This window comes from Coenobita brevimanus, chromosome 55 (assembly GCF_032717465.1).
Source record: "Coenobita brevimanus isolate Jiangsu-jjx chromosome 55, ASM3271746v2, whole genome shotgun sequence".
Classification (NCBI taxonomy): Eukaryota; Metazoa; Arthropoda; class Malacostraca; order Decapoda; family Coenobitidae; genus Coenobita; species Coenobita brevimanus.
The window spans coordinates 61,233,697-61,255,339 of NC_137008.1; the positions used below are offsets into that span (position 1 = coordinate 61,233,697).

General features: G+C 42.3%; 1 protein-coding gene and 1 pseudogene across 1 annotated transcript; one reads left to right on the plus strand and one right to left on the minus strand.

Moving 5' to 3' along the window:
- The first annotated feature begins 3,775 nt into the window (after positions 1-3,775).
- SmE (Small ribonucleoprotein particle protein SmE) lies at positions 3,776-19,358 on the plus strand. Its single transcript, XM_080273753.1, has 3 exons — positions 3,776-3,916; positions 12,753-12,921; positions 18,518-19,358. Exons 1-3 carry the CDS (start codon positions 3,866-3,868, stop codon positions 18,586-18,588), a joined length of 291 nt encoding a protein of 96 aa, XP_080129879.1. The 5' UTR covers positions 3,776-3,865; the 3' UTR covers positions 18,589-19,358.
- Positions 19,359-20,630: 1,272 nt separating this feature from the next.
- On the minus strand, positions 20,631-20,749 carry LOC145401470 (5S ribosomal RNA; annotated as a pseudogene).
- Positions 20,750-21,643: the final 894 nt, after the last annotated feature.

The window sequence follows — 21,643 nt, forward strand, 5'->3', positions numbered from 1 at the left end:
ACAATTCATATCACCAATTAAAAACACTCTCTCATTCCTTTCAAACTTTTCCATGCACACTTTCACATTTGTCCAGAACTCATCTCTCACTCTGCTTGCCCGATCTTGCGTTGGCGCATACACGCACACAATTGCTCACACTTGTAGGGGCACTAACCCTCCGCCAATTACCCACTTGCAGTCACGTAAGGAACACGTGTCGGTTGGTTATAAGGTTACCACCCAGCGCTGTAAATGATTCCTGGTTCACAGGAAATCATTTGGCCTGCCACTCGATGTAGAGCTACCCTAAAAACGGTACCACTACACTAAGTGGGTGGATGATGGGCGTCCCCACCTACCACATGGCGGTATGATGTAATAAATTATATAGCATTATTAAAAATCTATCTATTTATAGCCCGACGCCCTAATCCCGCAAAGGGTGGCCACAGACAAAACGCCTCCAAGTCGCTGTCACCCACCATTTGACTATATACCCAAACTCACTCCCCCCTCCCTCATATACCTCATCTCCAACCCCCCACCTCATCCCCAGTCTCCCCTTCCCTCTCCCTCCCTCCACTTCACCTACATACACCCTCTTAGTCATTCTCCATTCTCCACATGTCCAAACCACCTCAGTGTATTTCTCCTAATTCTCTCAGTCACATCCACATCCACTCCACAACGTTCCTTCACTTCTTTATTCGTCAACCTGTCCCTCCATGTCACTCCACATGCTCCTCTCAGGTAACTCATTTCCACTGCTGGCACTCTTGACTTGTTCCCCTCTAGCAAGGTCCATGCCTCGCTTCCATACGTCAGGGTAAGGATCACAATACTATCATGCAATTACTTCTTAACTTCCATACTCACCTCTTAACTTCCATACTCACCTCCCTGTTTCTCATCACCGCTTTCAGTGAACCAACAACCCTCCTTCTCTGCTGTGCCCTTTCAAGTACTTCATCCCCCAAACTTCCATCCTTACTCGTCACACTACCCAGTAACTATGCACTCACATTCTCCATATCCTCACCATTCAACCTCACAGTGCACTCTATGACTTCATTCCTCGCAAACTATTACTTTTAAAAATCCACACGATAGAAAATATCCACAGCAACAACCGTACCCAACTACAGATCCGCGCGGGAAAATTCTGCCCGTGTGAAGTACTCCATTACTTCCTGTAGCATTCTAGAGTCTAGTGCACGCGGACGGTCACACGGTGAATCCCTACCGCGCGGACTCTGTGTGAACGGCCTCACTTGAGCAAAATGTTGAGTCCCAGTATTTACTCCACATGAAATTTCTGCCCACATAGAGACTGAATGAGCCAAGATACCTACTAGGCGTAATTTACAGTCTGAACAAACTATGCATTAAGAACCTAACTTGCACTAAATGTAGCAGAAGTTAAATAATATAGGACCACTGAAATGGCGGGTTGCCATCATATGCCATCAATTATATTTTAATTTCCGTTTATGATAAATATAAACAATTCACTATGTTTTATATAAGTGTTTTATTTGTATCATTTATATTACGGTATATGACATTACTATGTTACACAGTTTCACAGAACAGTGTAGATATTTAACAAAGAAAAATATGCTTTTTAAACAGTGCGGGGACTGTGTTTGTCCCAGTGGTGATTACATCTACCGGAATACTAGCTTTGAAAGCACCCCATTATAAGTCATATACTGGTATCGTAGTACCGCGCAGGATACTATTTGGTCAGCAGTTCAGGAGAGCAGATGAATGGCACAATAAATAGTGTTCGTTGTATTTCGGGCAGGGGGAATAGCTCGCTGTCACTTGGAGGAAAATAGAAGCTGTACTTAGGCTGGGCAAGTATTACACTGGTCTTGTAGTGCAGAGGAATTACACTGTAAAGGCCTAGTCTGATGTTTATTGAAATCACTGCACTCTTATTAAATCTCTCTTCTTACTCTCGCCTGTGTCACTGTTTGCTCGGATCTTGATTAGCACGTATTACTAGGCCTTGGACTTATATTCTATTGGTTATCACCTGCCCGATATTCTAGTTATTATCACACTGTCACTGCACTATTCACTGTCACTCACTGTCGGTGAGGCGGCGGCGTGGTTAGTGGGACGGCGGGAGGACTCACAGCCCGACTCCTGATGGGGGCTGAGTCCTGCCTGTGGCCTCTGTATCCAGCGGCCATTGAATCATTCGTAGGGGCGTCCTCTCTCGTTCGGGGCTAGGGGTGGCGAAGGGCCCTGCACTGTCAGGGCTGGGGGTTGGAGTACGGCCCTCAGGGCTGGGGCTGAACAGCTCCCTGAAACGCGCACTCAAGCGCCTGATGGAGGACGAGGGTCGTCGGCGTCGGGGTAGGGAGAGGCCTCGCCCAGGGGTCCTGGGGGCGGCACCGGGAGCCCGGTGACTGCGGCCTCCTGCCGTCGGGGACGTTGTCAGGAGTGAGCTGCGGTGTCTGTCGTCGTCAGAGTCCGTCAGGTAGGGTCCCTCTGGAGCCGGCTGGGCGGAGTACAACCCTGGGGATAGCACAGGGCTTCTCCACAGGTCCTCGGGGCTGGGACCCTCCTCCTGGAGGATATCACGTCCTGGGAGTGTGGCAGCACCTGACGGAGGAGCGGCTGCTGGCCGCCTCCTACCATAGGGCCCAGCTACTGGCTGTGGCCTTTTAGGGGACCGGCTACTGGGCGTGGCATGTGTGGGGGAGCGGCTACCGGCCATCTCCTGAAGGAGGGGTGAGCGGCTACCAGCCGTCTCAAGGGTACCTTTGGAGCGGCTACCGGCCGTCTCAATACGAAGGCGGGAGCGGCTACTGGCCGTCTCCTGAAGAAGGGGTGAGCGGCTGCAGGCCGTCTTATGAAGGGCGCGGCTATCGGCCGTCGCTGGGGTGCTGCCTGGAGCTAGTGTAATAGCTCCAACCCGGTCCTGTCGAGGGTCAGCTCGCCCGCAAGGTATAGTCTCCTTTTCCTGCTATGGCGGCGGCGGGGGAGTTCCGGGTCATAGGGGCGCGCGGCCCGGGCGGAGTTATGTCCCAGTCGCCCGGGGTCGGGTCGCGCTCTGTCTGCCCCTCCGTAGGCTCCTCCTGGGGGTGTTGTGTTGCCCTCAGTCGCTATTCCCGGCATTTTAGTAAGAAAAACGCTACTGTGTACAAGTGAAGAATATGTAGAAAATATATTATGTACAACAAAAGGAAGTGAAGATCTGAAACGGAGTGTAGTGGTTAGAGCTGTGATGGTACCTCACCGATTGCTGATTTGGCGATGCTATCATCACCTTCGGCCAGGGCTGGTACTGTTATGTTCACTGTATTCCTTTACTGGTCTGATACTACCCTTACTCTTTTATGTATTATGCCTCTGTATTTTAAAACATAGAGTTTAACTTATTTTTTATCAAAGGGCATGTGGCTACACCCACAAATGTCCAATCATTAACTATATGTATTGACTGAAGAAGGCGTGTGGCAAGACCCACGACCTTCTTTTGTTGTATTGATGCTCTGTACCTTTACAACAATAAATATTTCAATACTTCGCTTCAACAGCACAGTGGAGAGATTGCGAAAAGACAGCGCTTCAAAGATTGACTGAAAGCCCAGTCGACCCCTTTCCGAGGTATGCGAATATATTCTATAACAATTACAGTACAGTAGTACAAGGTATTTTTGGCATGTTATTTAGTACTTAATCACTGAAATGGATACTAGTCAGGATTAGTGGTGCGCACGCCGCTGCTCATATTCGAACCAACAGCAGCCAATCAGGTAAGCTTGTTATCCTGCGTGTTTAAACGTTTCCTGTGGCGGCTTGAGTGGAGGAGAACCACGCTTACAATTTTTTTTCTTCGTCATAGCAACATTGCAGCATCCTCAAGATGTCATACGCGCAGAAATCAAAAGTGCAGAAGGTTATGGTACTGCCAATTGTATCCTTTTATGATTAATAGTGTTTTTGAAGCGAATCATATCGGCTTTAAATTTCAGTGATTTCATAGGTGGTACCTTGGAGATTGTTAAATTTGCAACGGAAAACATGATGTTTCACCTTGGAGTGGGCCTGAGCTATTAGCTACGATGTCAAAACTTCCGCCACATGTGTGTTCCTCAGAAAATTTTGGCAGCTACTGATATGAAGTCGAGCTGTTTTTTTGAGCCTCTTGGAGAGAGGGAAGGATTCTAGGGGCCTCTCGTTGGTAACAGCCTTTCTGTTAATACCAGGAACCAATGGTTGGTTAATGTACGCTTTACTTGAGGCCGTAGAAGGACTGCACCAATTCACCACATATCCCTCTAGTTTTCTGTATTTTTCAGACTTTTCACTGTGGTAAATTATCTGAAAAATTTTGCATATTTTATCATGTTCCTTCAGCCATTCCTACAAATGTTTTGTTTCCGGCATTGTGGAAGAAACTTGGTGTACTTAAAGGTGGATTTCGTTTCCCAGTTTCCCAAGTGGAGCTTGGGTTAGGTTAAATCAGTAGGTACAGTTAAGCTAGGTAAAGTTAGGTTTAGTTAAACACTTATGACAGTCCCTTCTGCCAGTATGCTGATGAATCAAATGAGTTTTCATAGAGGTACAGCTAAAAACAGCGGGGAAATAGATTTTGCATGAAACATTCACCACCCCAGAAATAATCAGAGAAATAGGTAAAATTATCATTTAAGCCCCCAGTTCTCCTTTGATTTTATTTTTTCAGAAACCTACTGATTTTAATGCTTTCTTTAGGAATTTGATTATCAGTTTTACTGCAAATTACCCATGTTCGAGGTTGTCCCTCCTCCTTTCCCCACTTCAGCCCCCTTGAAACGGGCGTTTTGCTATGTAATTGGCAGTGAAAATTGTACGGAATTCATTAACACTGGTTAAAAAAACAGTTATATTTGATTAACTGTTTTTTTTCAATAAACGTAACCTAACGTAACCTAACTATGTACCGGGTATGAGGCTGTGCTGTATTAACTAAAGTACCTTTGTCTTTTTTTTTATTAATCTAACCAATCAAACCTAACCCTGTATAAGGCCGTGGTGTATTAACTGAATTAACCTTAATTTACAAATGAATTCATAAAGCCCATGGTTACAACTCGGACATCTCTGCACTAGATGGTCGCTGTAGCTAGACTAAATTCAAATTCATATGAAGGGCCTCCTTTTCCTATTTAGGGAAATTAGGTTTGAAATGATTAGCCTAAAATAGAGGAGATTGTAAGGAGTCCACCATATCCCTCCACCTTCTCCTTGACCTACCTCGCCTCGTCCCTTCTTCAGACTTGCTCAGATATTCCTTTTTCACCACACTCATGTTATCCATTCTGTCAACATGACCATACCATCTCAGTACACTCTCTTCGATTCTGGTGACCACAGACTTCACATCTTTCACGAATCATATTATTTCACATCCTGTCCACTCTAGGTACTCCTCATACAGTACATTCCTCAGCAGTCCCATCTCCACTGCTTTCACTCTTAACTTTTCATTTTCATGCCACATCATTGTCTCACATCCATACCGGTATGTGATATGTTAATTGGCACTAACTAACACTCCTTCATATAAGCCTCATGCAGCTGCTACACTCATGCCTGTGTGTCTTATCAAGGCCTTCATTGCACTGGCTACTTTCCATCCTTGTGTCACTCTGCTTTCCACTTCTTTTGCACATTTTCCATTTCTATCAATGTACCCCGGTATTTGAACTCTCTCACCAATTTCAGTCTCTCTAAATTCACTGTAACATCGCACTGGGAGTCACCTTCTCTCTTAGTAACCATCACTTTACTCATTTCTACGTTTACTCTCAAGGTATGACACTCCCAGACTTCAGCAAAACTCTGCAGTAGTCTACCAAGTTCTTGTGTGGTATTTGTAAGTACAGTAGTACTACATCATCAGCATACAACAAATTTGAGATTTTCCATCCATCACCATTCATTACCAATGCCATCCCCCTCTCCATTACTCGTGTTTTTACATCTCTCATCACGCATCCATACATCCATCATCCAATCCTATGTCACCCCAGTCAGCTGGCAGGCCAAAGTTCTTGGAGACTTCTACGTCCGGACAATAGCAAGTCTATCTATCTATAGCCCGACGCCCTAATCCTGCAAAGGGTGGCTGCAGACAAAATGCCTCCAAGTCACTCTGTCACCCACCATTTGACTACCCTCCCCCCAGCTCACCCCCCCCCTCCCTCATATACCTCTCAACTCCATCCCTTCACCTCATCCTCGGTCTACCCCTCCCTCTCCCTCCCTCCACCTCACCTACATACACCCTCTTACCGTAGTCAGTCTTTCATTCTCCATTCTCTCCACATGTCCAAACCACCTCAGTGTATTTCTCCTAATCTTCTCAGCCACATCCACATCCACCTCACAACGTTCCTTCACTTCTTCATTCGTCAACCTGTCCCTCCATGTCACTCCACATGCTCCTCTCAAGTAACTCATTTCCACTGCTCTCACTCTTGACTTGTTCCCCTCTTGCAAGGTCCACCCCTCGCTTCCATACGTCAGGGTAGGGATCACAATACTATCATGCAATGACTTCTTAACTTCCATACTCATCTCCCTATTCCTCATCACTGCTTTCAGTGAACCAACAACCTTCCTTCCCTGCTGTACCCTTTCACGCACTTCATCCCCCAAAGTTCCATCCTTACTCATCACACTACCCAAGTACTTGAATGCATTCACATTCTCCATATCCTCACCATCCAACCTCACTGTACATTCTGTGATTTCATTCCTCTCAAACACCATAACTTTACTTTTGTTTACATTAACTTTCAGCTTCCTCCTTCTACACACTGTCCCAAATTCATTCACCAAACCTTGCAACTCCCATTCATCTTCACTCAACAATACTGTATCATCAGCAAATAGCAAGTAAATTCAGCTAATGGTTTAATAGAGCCACAGTCCAGCATCCAACTGATGAACACGTCCGGATGCTGAGCCATCGGATAAACAAATGGGAGATAGTTACGGCAAGGGTGCTTGTTAGGATGTGAATATATCTCATGACACCATCTTGAGTAACTTTCAGTTGATGCAAGTGGCTGTAAACGACAGAGGAGGTGTGTTGTGTGCAATAATTCAGTGAGACACGCGAGTAAATGCAGAGATGTGACTACGTGGTGCCCTGTGTGTGGTGTGTGTCTCTGTATCAATTGCTTTACAGAATGCCACACACTAAAGACATATTAGTGTGAACAGTTGTGATTTACAGGTATACATAATATTTACATCTGTAAGATTATAACTGTAGAGACATAAGAAAAATTTAACATCCTAAAATACAGTACTGTAATGTGTAGTGTTCAAAGTGCACCACAGAGACACAGAAGAGTGTTCAAAATGTAAAAATAGTATATTTTAGGCAGGTATTACAAATAAGAGCAGAAAACAAGACTCACTGCCTTCCTGCTGTCAGTCGCATGCCACTGAGAGTGACCTTGGCGCACCATCACCCAGCCAGTGCGCAATTTGAAGAGAGTAATATCAAATTCTTTGTTTAACAGCTATTCTGATCCATGTAGGCTATGCATGTTTTGCCTGATTTCATAACACTATTTTTTCCAAAATAATCCATCCCACATGGATGTAAAATTGGAAAGTAGCCTGCCGTTTAATGGTTAACAAACACTTGTGAGCAGTACTCTGATAGAACATTCACCTTTTCTCTGTCTGGTGTAGCCTTAGAGTCTCTCCCATCACTTCTGTATAGGTCCCCTCGTTTTTGTTTTTATTTTCGTTTTTGAATGCTCCAGCATGCTAGGATGTGTCAGCCTTGGTGACCTAATGGTGGCTGTCCATGTTGCTCAATCTCTAGCAGCTTCCCTATTTAGTCCCTTAACCTTGAGGTCACTCTTAATGACCTCATCCCTGGTCTTTTTCGATCTTCCTCTCACTACCCTACCCCCAACGTTAACGCTTCGCACTTTATGCACCCAGTTATCATCCCCCATCCTCTCCACGTGCCCAAACCATTTCAATCTACTTCTCCCCATCACAGCACTGATACACTCCAGTCCCATTCTACCTCTCAACTCTTCCATCTTAAACCTAGCCCCCCCAGGCCTTGCACTCAAGGACGCACTGCACATCCACATGATCGCTGTCATTTCTGTACGCTTGAGCCTGCGAATATTCTCATCCGTTACTGCCCAGGACTCACTACCATACAGCATTACACTGCTAACACATTCCACATACAAAGATCCCTTAGCACGGAGGGAGAGCCCTCTCAGTGTCAGGAGAGGCAACAGCCCCCTGAACTTCCTCCAACCACTCCTTACTCTCGCCACAGAGCTAGCTCCTGCCCCTCCTCCAGCACATAACATGTCTCCCAAATAACAAAACTCTTCCACACACTCAAGAGACTCACCAGCAAGTTCAGTCCTTTCATGCTCGGCAATCTCCACCTGCTCTCCCTGACACACCACACACTTGAAATCAGCATTATCTCGCAGTCTGCCTCTAATACCACTGTATCTCTTGTGCACCCACTTATCACAGACACTCCTGAAGTCACGTGAGAGGGCTTTAAGTACCATGATAAACAACAAGGGGCTCAAAACTGACCCCTGGTGCACACCAACATTCACGGAAAACTCATCACTCAAATCTCCATTAACCCTTACCTGGGTGCAAGCATCCACATCTGGCCATAACCACCCTAACTAGCCACTCCTCCATCCCAAGCTTTCTCAATGTCCACTTCACCACCTCTATAGGGACTTTGTCTAAGGCCTTCTCCAAATCGTTTTTGTTTTTGAAGGCTCCAACATGCATGCATGCATTGGCCTTGGTCACCTAACGGCGGCTCTCCATGCTGTACGATCTATTGCAGCCTCCCTGTTCAGTTCCTTAATCCTGAGGTCACATTTAATGACCTCGTCCCATGTCTTTCTCGGTGTACCCCTCACAACTCCACCCCCAGTATTAACACTTCTCACCTTCTGCACCTAATTATCATCCCCCATCCTCTCCACATGCCCTGCCTCTCCTCATCACAATACCAATACACTCAATTCCCATCCTACCTCTCAATCCTTCCATCGTAAACCCAGCTCCCCGAGGCCATGCACGCAGGGACACACTGCACATCCACCTAATCATTGTCATTTCTGTACGTCTGAGCCTGTGAATACCTTCCTGCTGTACTGCCCAGGTTTCACTACCATACAGCATTACACTCCTAACACATGCAGCATACAAAGACCCCTTAGCACGTAGGGAGAGTCCTCTCAGTGTCAAGAGAGGTAACATCTCCCTGAACTTCTTCCAACCACTTCTCACCCTAGCCACAGAGCTAGCTCCAACCCCACCCCCAGCACACAGCATGTCTCCCAAATAACAAAACTCCTCCAGCAGTCAAGAGACTCACCAGCAAGTTCAATCCTTTCACGCCTGACAATCTCCACCTGCTCTCCTCGACATGCCGCACGCATAAAATCATTATTATCTCGCAGTCTACCTCTGATACCACTACATTTGTGCACCCATTTATCACAAACACTGCACAAGATGGAATTACTTCCCATGCCCTTGTGGCAAGCTGCACATAGCCACTCTCCCATGTCTTTAATAGTTCCACCACCAATTCTGGATATCATCATTTACCCTTAAGCCCTTATGCCCCATGCCATCTCTCCACTTCCTAATTCTTTCCACCACCTCCCTTTGGTTCTCAGCAATCAACACCAAATCATCAACATACAACATCTCCCACGGGAGTCCGTTTCTGAAGTCACGTGAGAGGGCTTCAAGTACCATGATAAACAACATGGGACTCAAAACTGATTGCTGATGCACACCAGTGTTCACGGAAAACTCATCACTCAAATCTCCATTCACTCATACCTGTGTGCGAGCACCCACATACATGGCCATAACCACCCTAACCAGCCACTCCTCCAAGCCAAGCTTTCTCATTGCCCACTTCACCACCTCTTTAGGGACTCTGTCAAAGGCCTTCTCCAAATCAACAAAAACAAAGTACAGTTCCCTTTTCTTTCCTGTATATTTTTCCTGAAGCTGTTGAACAATGAATATAGCATCAGTGGTCCCCTTGCCTTGCATAAACCCAAACTACATCTCATCAGTATTCACTCTTTCTTTAATCATACCCTCTAAAACTCTATTACCTTCATTATCTGGTCTAAAAGCTTTATGCCTCTATAATTTCCTCTTTCCTGGGTCCCTTATTCTTGTTTTTGAGTTGACATATTTCCAAAACATTTTGGGCTTGGTTTTGGCATACATGGCTATTTCTCATTCTGTAAACTTGGCATTTCTTGTTTCCCAGAAGGTCGTGGTTTGAGATAGGCCAACGTGTTGAGGTGACTGGTAAGAATGCCACCAACAGTCAGATGGAAATTACCCACCACTAAGGTCATGGTTTGGGATAGGCCTATGAGTTGAGGTGGCTGGTATGAAAGCCACCAATGGTCAGAAGCAAATTACTTGCCATGAAGGTTGTGGTTTGGGATAGGCCCATCGGTTGAGGTAACTGGTATGAAGGCCACCAACAGTCAGAAGCCAATTACTGAATGGTCGTACTAAATATTAATTAAAATTTCAACAGTGCAGTATGAATGAATACAAACTTATGAATGAATACAAACTTGGATGAATATATATTATCGTAATTAAACAGTAAACTAAACTTTCTGTGGGTTAGATATGTGCACATCAACTTAGTGGTTGCATCATGACATGCCCATTGGTAAAATGTAAACAAGGAACAGTTGATTGCGTCGAACATAAGGCAGTTGTGAAATCTTTGTACAGTATGTTCAAGTGTTTCCACCTTAAATAATTTAATGCAAAATTATCCTAACCCATTTTATGATGTTTCTGCTTGTTTGGTTAATTTATTGTAGGTTAGGTTAGGGTATATTAGGCTAGTTTATGGTTAAGTTTGTGTAGACCTGGTTAGGTTAGGTTTGCTTTGTTTGAGAGTGGTTAGGTGAGATTTTTTGGTTGGATAGGTTATAATGTTTTGTTAGGTTAGATAAGGCCAGTGTATGAATATGTAAGGTTAGGCTTGTAATAACAAATTTCAGTAGATTTGAGTAGGTTTTAGAGAGTTCCCCATAAATGCAAGTTAATTGGGATGAACATTGATATAATGAATGGGGAAAAGAAAACTATCAGTAAACAGTTTCCATGATAAGAACTGCCAGTACTAGATTAACATAGAGCACAACCAAGGAGAAAAGGAAGTGAATCAGTAAGGTATTTCTTCTTAAACTAGCCATGAGGAAGTCTGTTACCTCAAATGGTGGTCATGGTTGTAAACAAAAATTTGGTCAAACCATCATTAGTTGTATGCTGTTCCTGTGCATTTGAAATTGAGTAATGATGTTACTCAGTTTCAAAAGCACAGAGAGCAGGGCAGTGAAATGGAGGGGGGGGGGACGGTGACGTGGAGGTGATTTGTTTGTGGCCACCCTGTATAAGGGATTAAGGTGTCTGGCAATAGATATATAGATAGATGGATGTTAATGTATTACGAGTTTTTGTAGAACAAAAGTGAGTCTTACATTGTATGTAATTGAAAACAGTGTTAACATGCATTTGACCCTAAATGTTAGTGTTCACAACCTTGGGGTGTGGGCAGCGCTTCATGAAACTCGCCTTATATCCCAGCTGTGATGGTGTGGGCTAGTGAAAAGTGGTATTCTTGGTTCACTTCTGTGATGATGTCGTGGGCTGATGTGCCAGATCATTGTTTTTGAGTTGGACTTGGCCCAGCTCAGGCATTCTATAAAGATGCCTTTGTGCCAAAATATATGCTATAACAGCAGGAATGTGGATTTTCATCCTGCAGTGATAATGAAAACTGCTATAACCAGGTGCACTATAGCCAAGTGATCACTGTATATTATCGTTATTCCAGAAAAAAAATGCTCAAATAATTTAAAAAACACGGGTAGTATATAGCGGTTGTTGGTTTGAACAGCTTTAGTTTACATCCAAGCTGTCTGCTTAGACTTTACATTGGGATCCAGCTTGTCAATAATATGAAAAACAACACTCAGCAGATGAAGATTTGGGTGTTTACTGAGTTGTGTCCACAGCCTCATGACTTCTGGGTCCTTCAAATCAAGCTCTAACCACTTGATAAAAAATATTCTCTCTCTCCTTTCTGTCTTACTACTTGAGAGTTAGCAAAAGTTTTCTAGTAGTATTTCACTTCTGTAGGCTTTTACAAGCTTCAGCATAGCTAGAGTAGCATCATCCTTATTGGCATTTATCATCACTGTACTCGTGTGTCAATAAAATTACATAGGAAAAGACAGTCATTTGTCTGACTTGCATGGCAACCCAGGTTTTTTCATGCTGTGATTAGTTCATATGAAGGAGTTTCATTGTTCTTATTGCTTGAAATTGTCCACATGTGACAACAGTTTACCTATCAATGCATGAGGCCGTTTTGATTAGAGTTAGCTAACACCAGTCTAAACACATAACTTTCATCATCTAAAATCATTTGGGGACTTTTGATATTTTATTTTTATCATTATTATTATTATTATTTTATTTATTTTTTTTTTAAGGAAAAACCGCATCCTTTTATGCCAGAATGATACCAGTAATAAGTAGGAGAGTCAAGATTAGCACAAAGTACATCCCTCCCGTAATTTAAAGGCTTATTATACCTTATAGTATTGGTTTGTTCTCGGTTGCAAAATTCAACATATTCATTATTTTCATTACTTTTTTCCTTAACAAATACTTCTCAGAATCTGATTTTTAGGTTCCTGCAGTCCAGGGCACGAGTACAGATATGGCTGTATGAAAATCAGAACCTCCGCATTGAGGGTCATATCATTGGCTTTGATGAATACATGAATGTGATGCTTGACCAAGCTGAAGAAGTTCACATGAAAAGAGGAACTCGCAAAACCATTGGTAAGTGATGGAAATTGCCATTTAGTAAGATGAACTTTCGTACTCATACAGTGTACACTACAGTACTGTAATTGTTAACAGCATTGTACAATGTCATTTTATACCTGCCAAACTATGCTAATATTACCTGGATAAACTGTACTTCTGTATTCTTAGTAATGGTACTCTCATTATTCTGTATTGAGTAGACTGATCTTGTTAAAGGTTTGCCAGATCAGCCTTTTCTCCTTTTAAATTTCATATGTTGTTAGTCACTTCACTGTGGTGGCATATTTGTGTGTGTGTGTTCTTGCCTAGTTTTTCTTACCTACTTGTGTCTTTACAGGAATTAGTTAAGCTTGCACTGTCCCATTTATTAAACCCTTTTTATCACACACATCCTTAAATTTATTGATTTGGCACCTTCTATCTCATTTGGTAGTGCATTCCACTGATCAATTGCCCTAGTTGGGAAACTGAATTTCCTTGCATTTTATCACCTCTTTTTATGCAGTTTTTTTTTGCAGTGTCCTCTTACTGATGTTTCCCCATTGGTTCTGTACTCATTTATGTCTGTTTTCTCTTTCCCTGTGATGCATTTATATAACATAATCATGTCTCCTCTTTTCCTTCTTTCTTGTAGTGTTGGTAGGTTCTTTCTCTAGTCCTTCATCATAGCTTAGATCCCTTAACCCGTGGATTGCAGTTACTTTTTTTTTTTTTTTTAATCCCACCCCGTGGTGTGGAAAAAAAAAAATGAAAAAATAAAAAATAAATTTTTATTTATAAACTTGAAGATAAACATCCAGGGCATCATCTGGTTAAAAAAAAAAAAAAAAAAAAAAAAAAAAAAAAAAAATTTGCTTAGCGCCATGTGTAACATTGCGTAGGGGTGGAGTAGTGAGCAGTGATGCACAGCCACTGGAAGGTTAGCACAGCCTGAGCTGTGGCTTGCAATGTGGCGCTTCCCAGCCTGAGCTCTGGCTTGCAATCCTCCGGTTAAACTTGGTACCCATCTTGTAGCAGCCCTTTGTACTTTTTCAATCTTATCTATGTGTTTTTTGAGATACAGATTCCGGACTACTGATGCATACTTCGGAGTTGGTCTGATGAATGATGTCATAATCTTTCTCAGCATGTTTTCATTTATATATGTGAATGCTATTCTCATATGAGCAAGTAGTGTATACATGTTCCATACCTTCTTATTGACGTGGCCACTAAGAAGGTACGGAACATGTATACACAGCTTGATGTGTACAAATACTGTAGGTTAGGTATAGGTTAGAGATTGCTTATAGGTGGGGTCTGGGTATGGTAGGGGAATAGTGTTCATTATCCGGATGTAGCCACTACCCAGACGTGCCTTTGGCTCTATTATTTTCGGATAAGTGAGGGAATGTATACATGTATATATATATACATACATACAGGACAGTACAAGAAGAATTTTTTCAGCTGCTAGGTTACTTACCTGTCTGAGTTGCATTCTGATGCAAATACTCCCTTTATCATCTCAGTCCTCGAATTTTATAGATTATGCTTGTCCTTCATGGTATTTGGTACTGTAATTTTAACCCTAAAAGACAGGCATTGAAATGTTTTGACATATGCTCAGGATGGGCATCATCGGCAGGTGCAATATGGTGGGGGGTGGGCTGGGTGGTTGGGGTAGGTGGGGAGTGGGGATGGCAGTGGGAGTTGGAGAGGTTTGGGGGATAGGGGATGGGGGGTGGTGTGGGGCTGGTTGGGGGTATGGGGGGGTTGTGGAGTGGTGGGGCAAGGAGAGCACAAAAGATGACCATCAGTTGGTACACCCCAAATCATCAACCACGTACGATCAAGTGGAGACCATTCATCACGTGGTCCTGAATGACAGGCATTTGTCTGTTCAACAGAATGTTGACACCATGGGCATCAGTCTTGCTCAGTGCACACTGTTTTGACAGGTATCTTGGGTATGAGCAAGCTGTCTGCAAGATGGGTGCCCAGAATGTTGACACCAGAGCAGAAGCTGACCAGATTGGAAACTTCAAGGCTAATTTTGGCTCTTTTCCACTCTGATCCAACCAATTTCTTCTGAATATTTGTGACCCTGGATGAGACATGAATTCACCACTTTGAACCTAAAATCAATGAGTCAAAGCAGGCAATGGAAACTTCACTGTTCTTCACCTCCCCCCAAATTCAGGCAGGTGGCATCAGTTGGCAAGGTGATGGCTTCATTATATTGGGACACTGAGGAAGTTCTCATGATTGACTACTTGCAAAAGAGTTAAACCATTAATGGGGCTTATTATGCATCAGAATTACAACAGTTGAAATAAGAAATAAAAGAGAAAGGGAGAGGAAAGCTGCAAGGGCCATGCTATTGCTCCAGGACAATGCCCCTGTTGACATGGCATAGGTAGCAAGGGCTGAATCAACCACCTATGGCTTTTTAAGTGTTGCTTCATGCTCCTTACTCACCTGACCTGGCTTATCAGACTTCTGCCTGTTTCCCAAATTGAAATCCCATCTGTGTGGCCCGTTTTCGGAGTGACAAATTCATTCACGCTGTTGGGACATACTTGGAGGCTCAAGATATGACCTTCTTCTGCAACGGAATGACAATGCTTAAACATCGGTGGACCAAATGCATTAACTTAGGGAAGACTGTTGAGAATTAATACAAGAACAATATTTCTCTTGTGACATTTTTTGGGTGAGGCTGAGAACTTTTTGAAGGACCCCTCCCCCCCAACACACAGTAAACCCTTGCTTTACTTTTTATTTTTTAAATGCCAGGAAGAAGGAACCAAAGACCAGGAGCCCACAAACCGTTCCTCTTAAACAGAGAGAGAGAAAGCCAAATTCAAGATCCGTTCATTTTGAGATGCCTGGACACACTGCGTTTGAAGACTGGAGATCATAGGAAGTAGGAAATACAGACAGAGGGAGACAGTTCCAGAGTTTACCTGTTGCTTAAATGAAGGACTGGGAGTAATGAGTAACTCATGCATTAGAGAGTGTTGGACAGAAAAGGGATGAGAGTTTGTTGCTAGATGGGTGCTACGTGCCCATCATAGAGGTGGAGGGATGCAAGCAGACAGTTCAGAGGAGCAGTGACCATTGAAGTAGCGATAGAAAAGAGATAAAGATGCAACAGTGCAGCGAAGACAGAAGTTGAAGGGAGCCAGTAAGAGAAGGAAAGTTTATGAGATGAAAAGCCTTTTACTCCACCCTATTGAGAAAAGCTGTATGTGGGGAGCCTTCTCACACGAGAAATGTATTCCACACACAGGCAAATAAAACCCATGTATAAAGTCAACAACTGTGCAGGGGTAAAGAAGATACGGAGTCGGCTTAGCACACCTAATCTCTTGGAAGCAGATTTTACAAGAGGTAATATATCCCAAGTATGTTTGAGGACCATGCAGATTTGAACTGGATATTATTAAACATTAGTGGGTACTCCTGTGGAAGATTTTGTTGGGTCAATAGGTATAAGAACTGAGTCTTGGATGCATTAAAAACAAGATTACTTTTACCCCAGTCAGAGATACAAGCCAAGTCAGACATTAGGTGTGCCATAGCATGATCCCACGTTTGTTGAAGTAACTGCTGAGACGGACGTTGCGGGAACCGAATGGAAAGGTGAAGGGTGGAGTCATCAGCATATGAGTGGATAGGGTTAGATGTACAGCTTAGATGCTCATTGATGAATAGAAGGAAGAGGGTTGGTAATAGGACAGAGCCCTGAGGAACACCACTGTTGATAGATCTAGAAGAAGAACGGTAGCTGTCTACAACAGTAGCTATAGACTGACCAGAAAGGAAGCTATAGATGAAGGCACAGATAGAAACCCTAAGAGGGCAGTTTGGAAATTAAAGATTTATGCCAGACTCAATCAAAAGCCATTGAGATGTCAGGTGCAGTGGCAAAGCTTTCACCAAAGTCCTGAAAGGAGGATGACCAGGAGTCTGAAAGGTAGGTGAGAAGATTGCCAGTGGAGCATCCCTGATGGAACCCATACTGACGCTCAGAAAGATTATGATAGGAAAGATGCTTTAAAATTTTTCTGTTAAGAATAGACTCGAAACCTTTTGAGAGAGAGGATGTTAAAGCAGTTGGACAATAGTTAGAGGGTTGGGAATGGTCATCCTTCTTTGGGACTGGCTGAATGAGAGCAAACTTCCAGCAAGAAGAAAAGGTACAAGTTTATATATAAAGGCGAAAGTGTTTACCTAGGCATGGCATAAGCACAGAAACTCAGTTTTTAAAGACAACAGTGGGGACCTCATCAAGCCCATATGCCTTGTTAGTATTGAGGCCAGTGATGGCAGAAAATAAATCAGCTAAAGAAATTTTAATGTCAGCCATGAGGAAGTCAGAGGAGTGGAAGTGATGGAGGACCAGCACCAGAATCATCTGAGGTGGAATTGGAGGAGAAAGTCTGAGTGAAGAGATTTGCTTTATCAGTAGAAGAAATCGCTACAGATCCATCAGAGTAGAAAAGAGGAGGGAAGGATGATGAGGGAAAGTTGTTAGAAAGATTTTTGGCAAGATGCCAGAAGGAGCAGGAAGAATTCGAGTTGGAGAGTTGAGAGCATTTAGTACGGATGAAATTATTTTTAGCAGAGCAAAGAACAGACTTACCACGATTCCAGGCAGAAACATAAGAAAGATGTGATTCAGAGTTGGGTTGGCTCTAATACCATTTATAGGCCTTCTCCTTGTTCTGGACAGCATTATAACAAGAGTGATTTAACCAAGTCTTTCATGCATTAGTCAGAGGATATGAGAAAGGAATGTATGCTTCCATGCCCGAGAGAATAACCTCCGTAATGTGCATGGCACACTCAGATGGCTCCCGGCCATGGAAGCAATAATCATTCCAGGGAAAATCAAAGAGGTACCCTGTTTGACTGGATATCGGATTTAATGAACATTTTGAGGACCCCCAGACAAATTGTCATATACCGGGTATATCGCTTATCATCCGGAAAATGGGAAAAACCAGGTGGACCTACCAGACAATGCTGGGCCCCCTGTATACTTTTTTGCCTATATCGTATACTATCTGTTACCTGGGGAATATAACGCAGGCCTACAGAATTGTTTCCCTTGCACGTGGTCGTAGACTGTAGTTACCAACAGAAGGCAGTTTTTCCCATCCGCTTGGGCTAGTTACAAAGAAGTGCTATGACAAGGGTAGAAAAATTATGGGCCAGATTAGTGTAAAATGAGTATAGTTTTCATATTTATTACTAGAATATGCTATTTTACTTTTATTTTCCGTTGTGTGCTTGAAATCCCACTTTGAGGGGAGACCATCAGACTTACCAGATCATTGGCTTAATCAGATCGGGCATCCCCCAACTGATCAGTTACAGTGTCTACAGAGAGAGAGAGAGAGAGGAGAGAATAGGTGAAGTACTGTATGGTTAGAAAATAATGAAAATGGATTAGAATGGATGGCATAGTAAGATGTGACAGTATGTCCTGTAATTTCCTTACTTTCATAGTATGGCTTCTAGCTTTTATTTTTGCCTATCTAATTTTCATCAAATAATATCATTGTAGATGTACAAAACTGTTGTTGTGGTAGCTACTAACTATCAATTGTCTTTTCAGGTCGCATATTGTTAAAAGGAGACAACATAACTCTAATTCAAAACACGCAACCAGATGGAACCTCCATGTAATGTGTTACGTGCATACAAACCTAGGCTTAAATATCCACAGTCATGTGTAATATTTTGAATGAAATTCATGTATTGTTTATTGAAGTAATTTCCTAATTTATTTATTATTTTCTAAAGTTCCAAGTAATCTTTTGGTGACCCCCCCCCTCCCTCCTAGAATACCTTTTTATTTTTTCATACCTTGGTTAAATCTAATGTAGTTCTGTTAGTTACCAGGTGCATGCTAGAGGATGAAGTAATAGATAATTGCCATAACAGCTGCAGTTTTTTTTTTTTTTCATAGTACAGTATTTATCAGTACCAAAATTAATGATGCACTAGAAAATAAGCAGTTTTTATTGGTCAGTATCTTAGTATACGTGTCATCATTTTATATTGAGTTTCTGTAAACACGAAAGATAAGCCATTTTGTGAGAAGTAAAAGAGGTAATAAACAGAATTTTGCATGAAGCAAAGTATTATATTACCAAATAAAATGTGTTGACTGAACACAGAAAATATTACTGTATTTCATTACAAATCAAACCAAAATACTCTGTTTCTCATATTTGTTTATGGAAGTTTAGAGTCAAGGAGTTATATTGCTTTCAAGTATTCACCTTGATGTCCTTATTGTCAATGCTGTGAAAGAAGCTTGTCATTATTTCCCATACATTTGATAGGTAGCTTTCACATTAAGTGTAGATGATTTATGTTTTTTTTTTTTTTTTTTTTTTTTTTTTTTCCCGTGTTGAGTCAGGTATCTACAGGAAGGTCTTTTTATATATATATATCATTTTCTTTTCTAGTAAATTTTCATACAAATTGCTTATTAAAGTTTTATTCCTACCTGTCAGGGTTGTTTTGATTTAAATCAATTTAAATCATTGAAAAAAAAAAAAAAAAAAAAAAATCATGATTTAAATCAAAATGTTTAGAGAGAGAGAGTAAAAATGAAGATAGAGAATATGATCGATATGTACTGAACAGATGCATCAAGTCTGCTTGTCCTGTACTCCTCTTGTACTGATCCTGTATCAAGTCAGGCACCAGTGAACCACTGCCTTCTGTTAGAAGGCAAATATTCAAGTGTTAAACACAGGAAAGAGGGCCCTTTTGTTGATAACAATGTTATTATGTTCACTGTTGACATATGAGCTCAACTCTTCTTTGTATACACAGTAACAATATTCATTCTAATGATTATTATCCAACTCTGATGAAATATAAAAGACAAGTTGGCAACTTTTATCAGTATATGAGACACAGTGATGTAACACCATGAGTAACCTCCCCCATACCAAGGAGTGCTAGCCTGTGTTGCATATGCTTGCTCCCACTTCCAATTCACATTATTTTGTAACTTGTAAGTTTGTTTAATTGAACTCTGATATATAATCATACCTAATGGACACACTGCAGCAAGTGGGAGGAAAAGAGACCCAGTATGGTACACTTTTAATTGAATTCCCAAAACTGATACCAAAATAGGATTTCACTTAACAATGGCAAAGGCTTAGTACCATACTGTACAAAGAAATGTCTTCATAGTTGTAAAAAAATTTATTTAAATAATATAAATCTGGTCTAAGTAATTTTTTTTTTTTTTTTTTTTTTTTTTTTTTAAATAAAAAAAATGATTTTTTTCCAACCCTGCTACCTGTAAAGCAAACTTTCAAGTTTTCCCTAATTAATAGTACCAGCTGCAGGAAAATGTACAGTATTTTGGAACACATCTTTGATTTCTAACAGTGGCTGTCTGTATGAGGAAGTTTCATATGCCACCATTATACTACTCTGTAATAAAATAAGAAAATTATAATTGCTTTTATGTGTATATATTGTCGTCATCATCATCCGGACCTCCTTTCCCACCCTAAGGCAGGGTGAAGAGTAGCAATGTCCAGACAGACCAAGAATGCCCAATCCAATGGGCCACGCTTCCATTCATTCATTCATTGTCAGACGCCATGTATCCCATATGGGGTGGCCAAGGGCTTAGGGTTAATTGTTTTACAGGGAGGGACACTAATCCTCCACCAACCCCACTTGACACGTAGGGATGCCAACAGCGTCTGGTGTTCCTAGGAGGTCACCCATCCAAGTACTAACCAGACCCAACGTTGCTTAACTTCGCTGATTGGACGGGAAGCAGTGTACTCAACGTGGTATGGCCGTTTCACTCATCATTAAAGCCCCTGGAATGCTGGCTCTATTGGATACACCAAAAACATTCACCACGTTCTATATATATATATATATATATATATATACAGTACAGTGCCCTCGCGTCCAATACGGTAATATTGTCATGCATGGGTCCCGTGTTGGACCAAAAACGTGTTGGACAAACAACAGAGCTTATGGGGAAAAATGAATTATGTCAGCAACCCTAGGAAAAGTCACCCTAAATACCTACCATATACCTATACATATATTGGTACTATTGTAATTATAATAAATGGTACTGTGCTAAGAATGATAACTAACCTTTTAGGATAGTGTTGGTGGGCTTGCTGGGAATGGAAGGTGGTATCCAAGGCTGTAGGTAGTCCTACTGGGTCCCCGGAGGATGGCTGCTGGTGTCACTAGCGGGTAATGGCTGCTGCTCCTCCTCAACCTCCCTCATAAATCCTTCGAAATCACACTCAGAATCACTATCTTCGTCCACAGCCATGGAAGGTCCTGCTTCTGCGTGTCCTAGCACTCTGTAAGCCTTCACTGCTGCCAGGGGATCTTGTCTTGGTTTTTTATTATGGTCCTCATGTTGGCTTCATTCATGTCATAGGCCTTGGCAATGTCAACTTTCCTCTCCCCTTTCTTCTTCCTCTCGATGTTTACTAGCTTGGTGGCCTGAGGGAGGTGCCGACGCTTCTTGGGGTTCTCAGAAGGCTTCCTAGGCATCGTGAGCAGGGTAAAATGCAGTAACAAGGGCAGAAAATGTAGCAAGAAAAAGGCACCTTCCAATGCGAATTATGCAACTGAGTGGCGCTGTGGCGGAAGAAATTTAAACAAAACATCACGTGACAGCAGAAGCGTTTTTAATTGTGCGGCATCACAATCACGTCACGATAGC

Coding starts and splice junctions, on each gene's coding strand:
- SmE (XM_080273753.1), top strand. CDS start 3,866: ATGTCATACGCGCAGAAATCAAAAGTGCAGAAGGTTATGGTACTGCCA. Junction 3,917..12,752: donor AGGTTATGGTACTGCCAATT/GTATCCTTTTAT, acceptor AATACTTCTCAG/AATCTGATTTTTAGGTTCCT. Junction 12,922..18,517: donor AGGAACTCGCAAAACCATTG/GTAAGTGATGGA, acceptor TTGTCTTTTCAG/GTCGCATATTGTTAAAAGGA.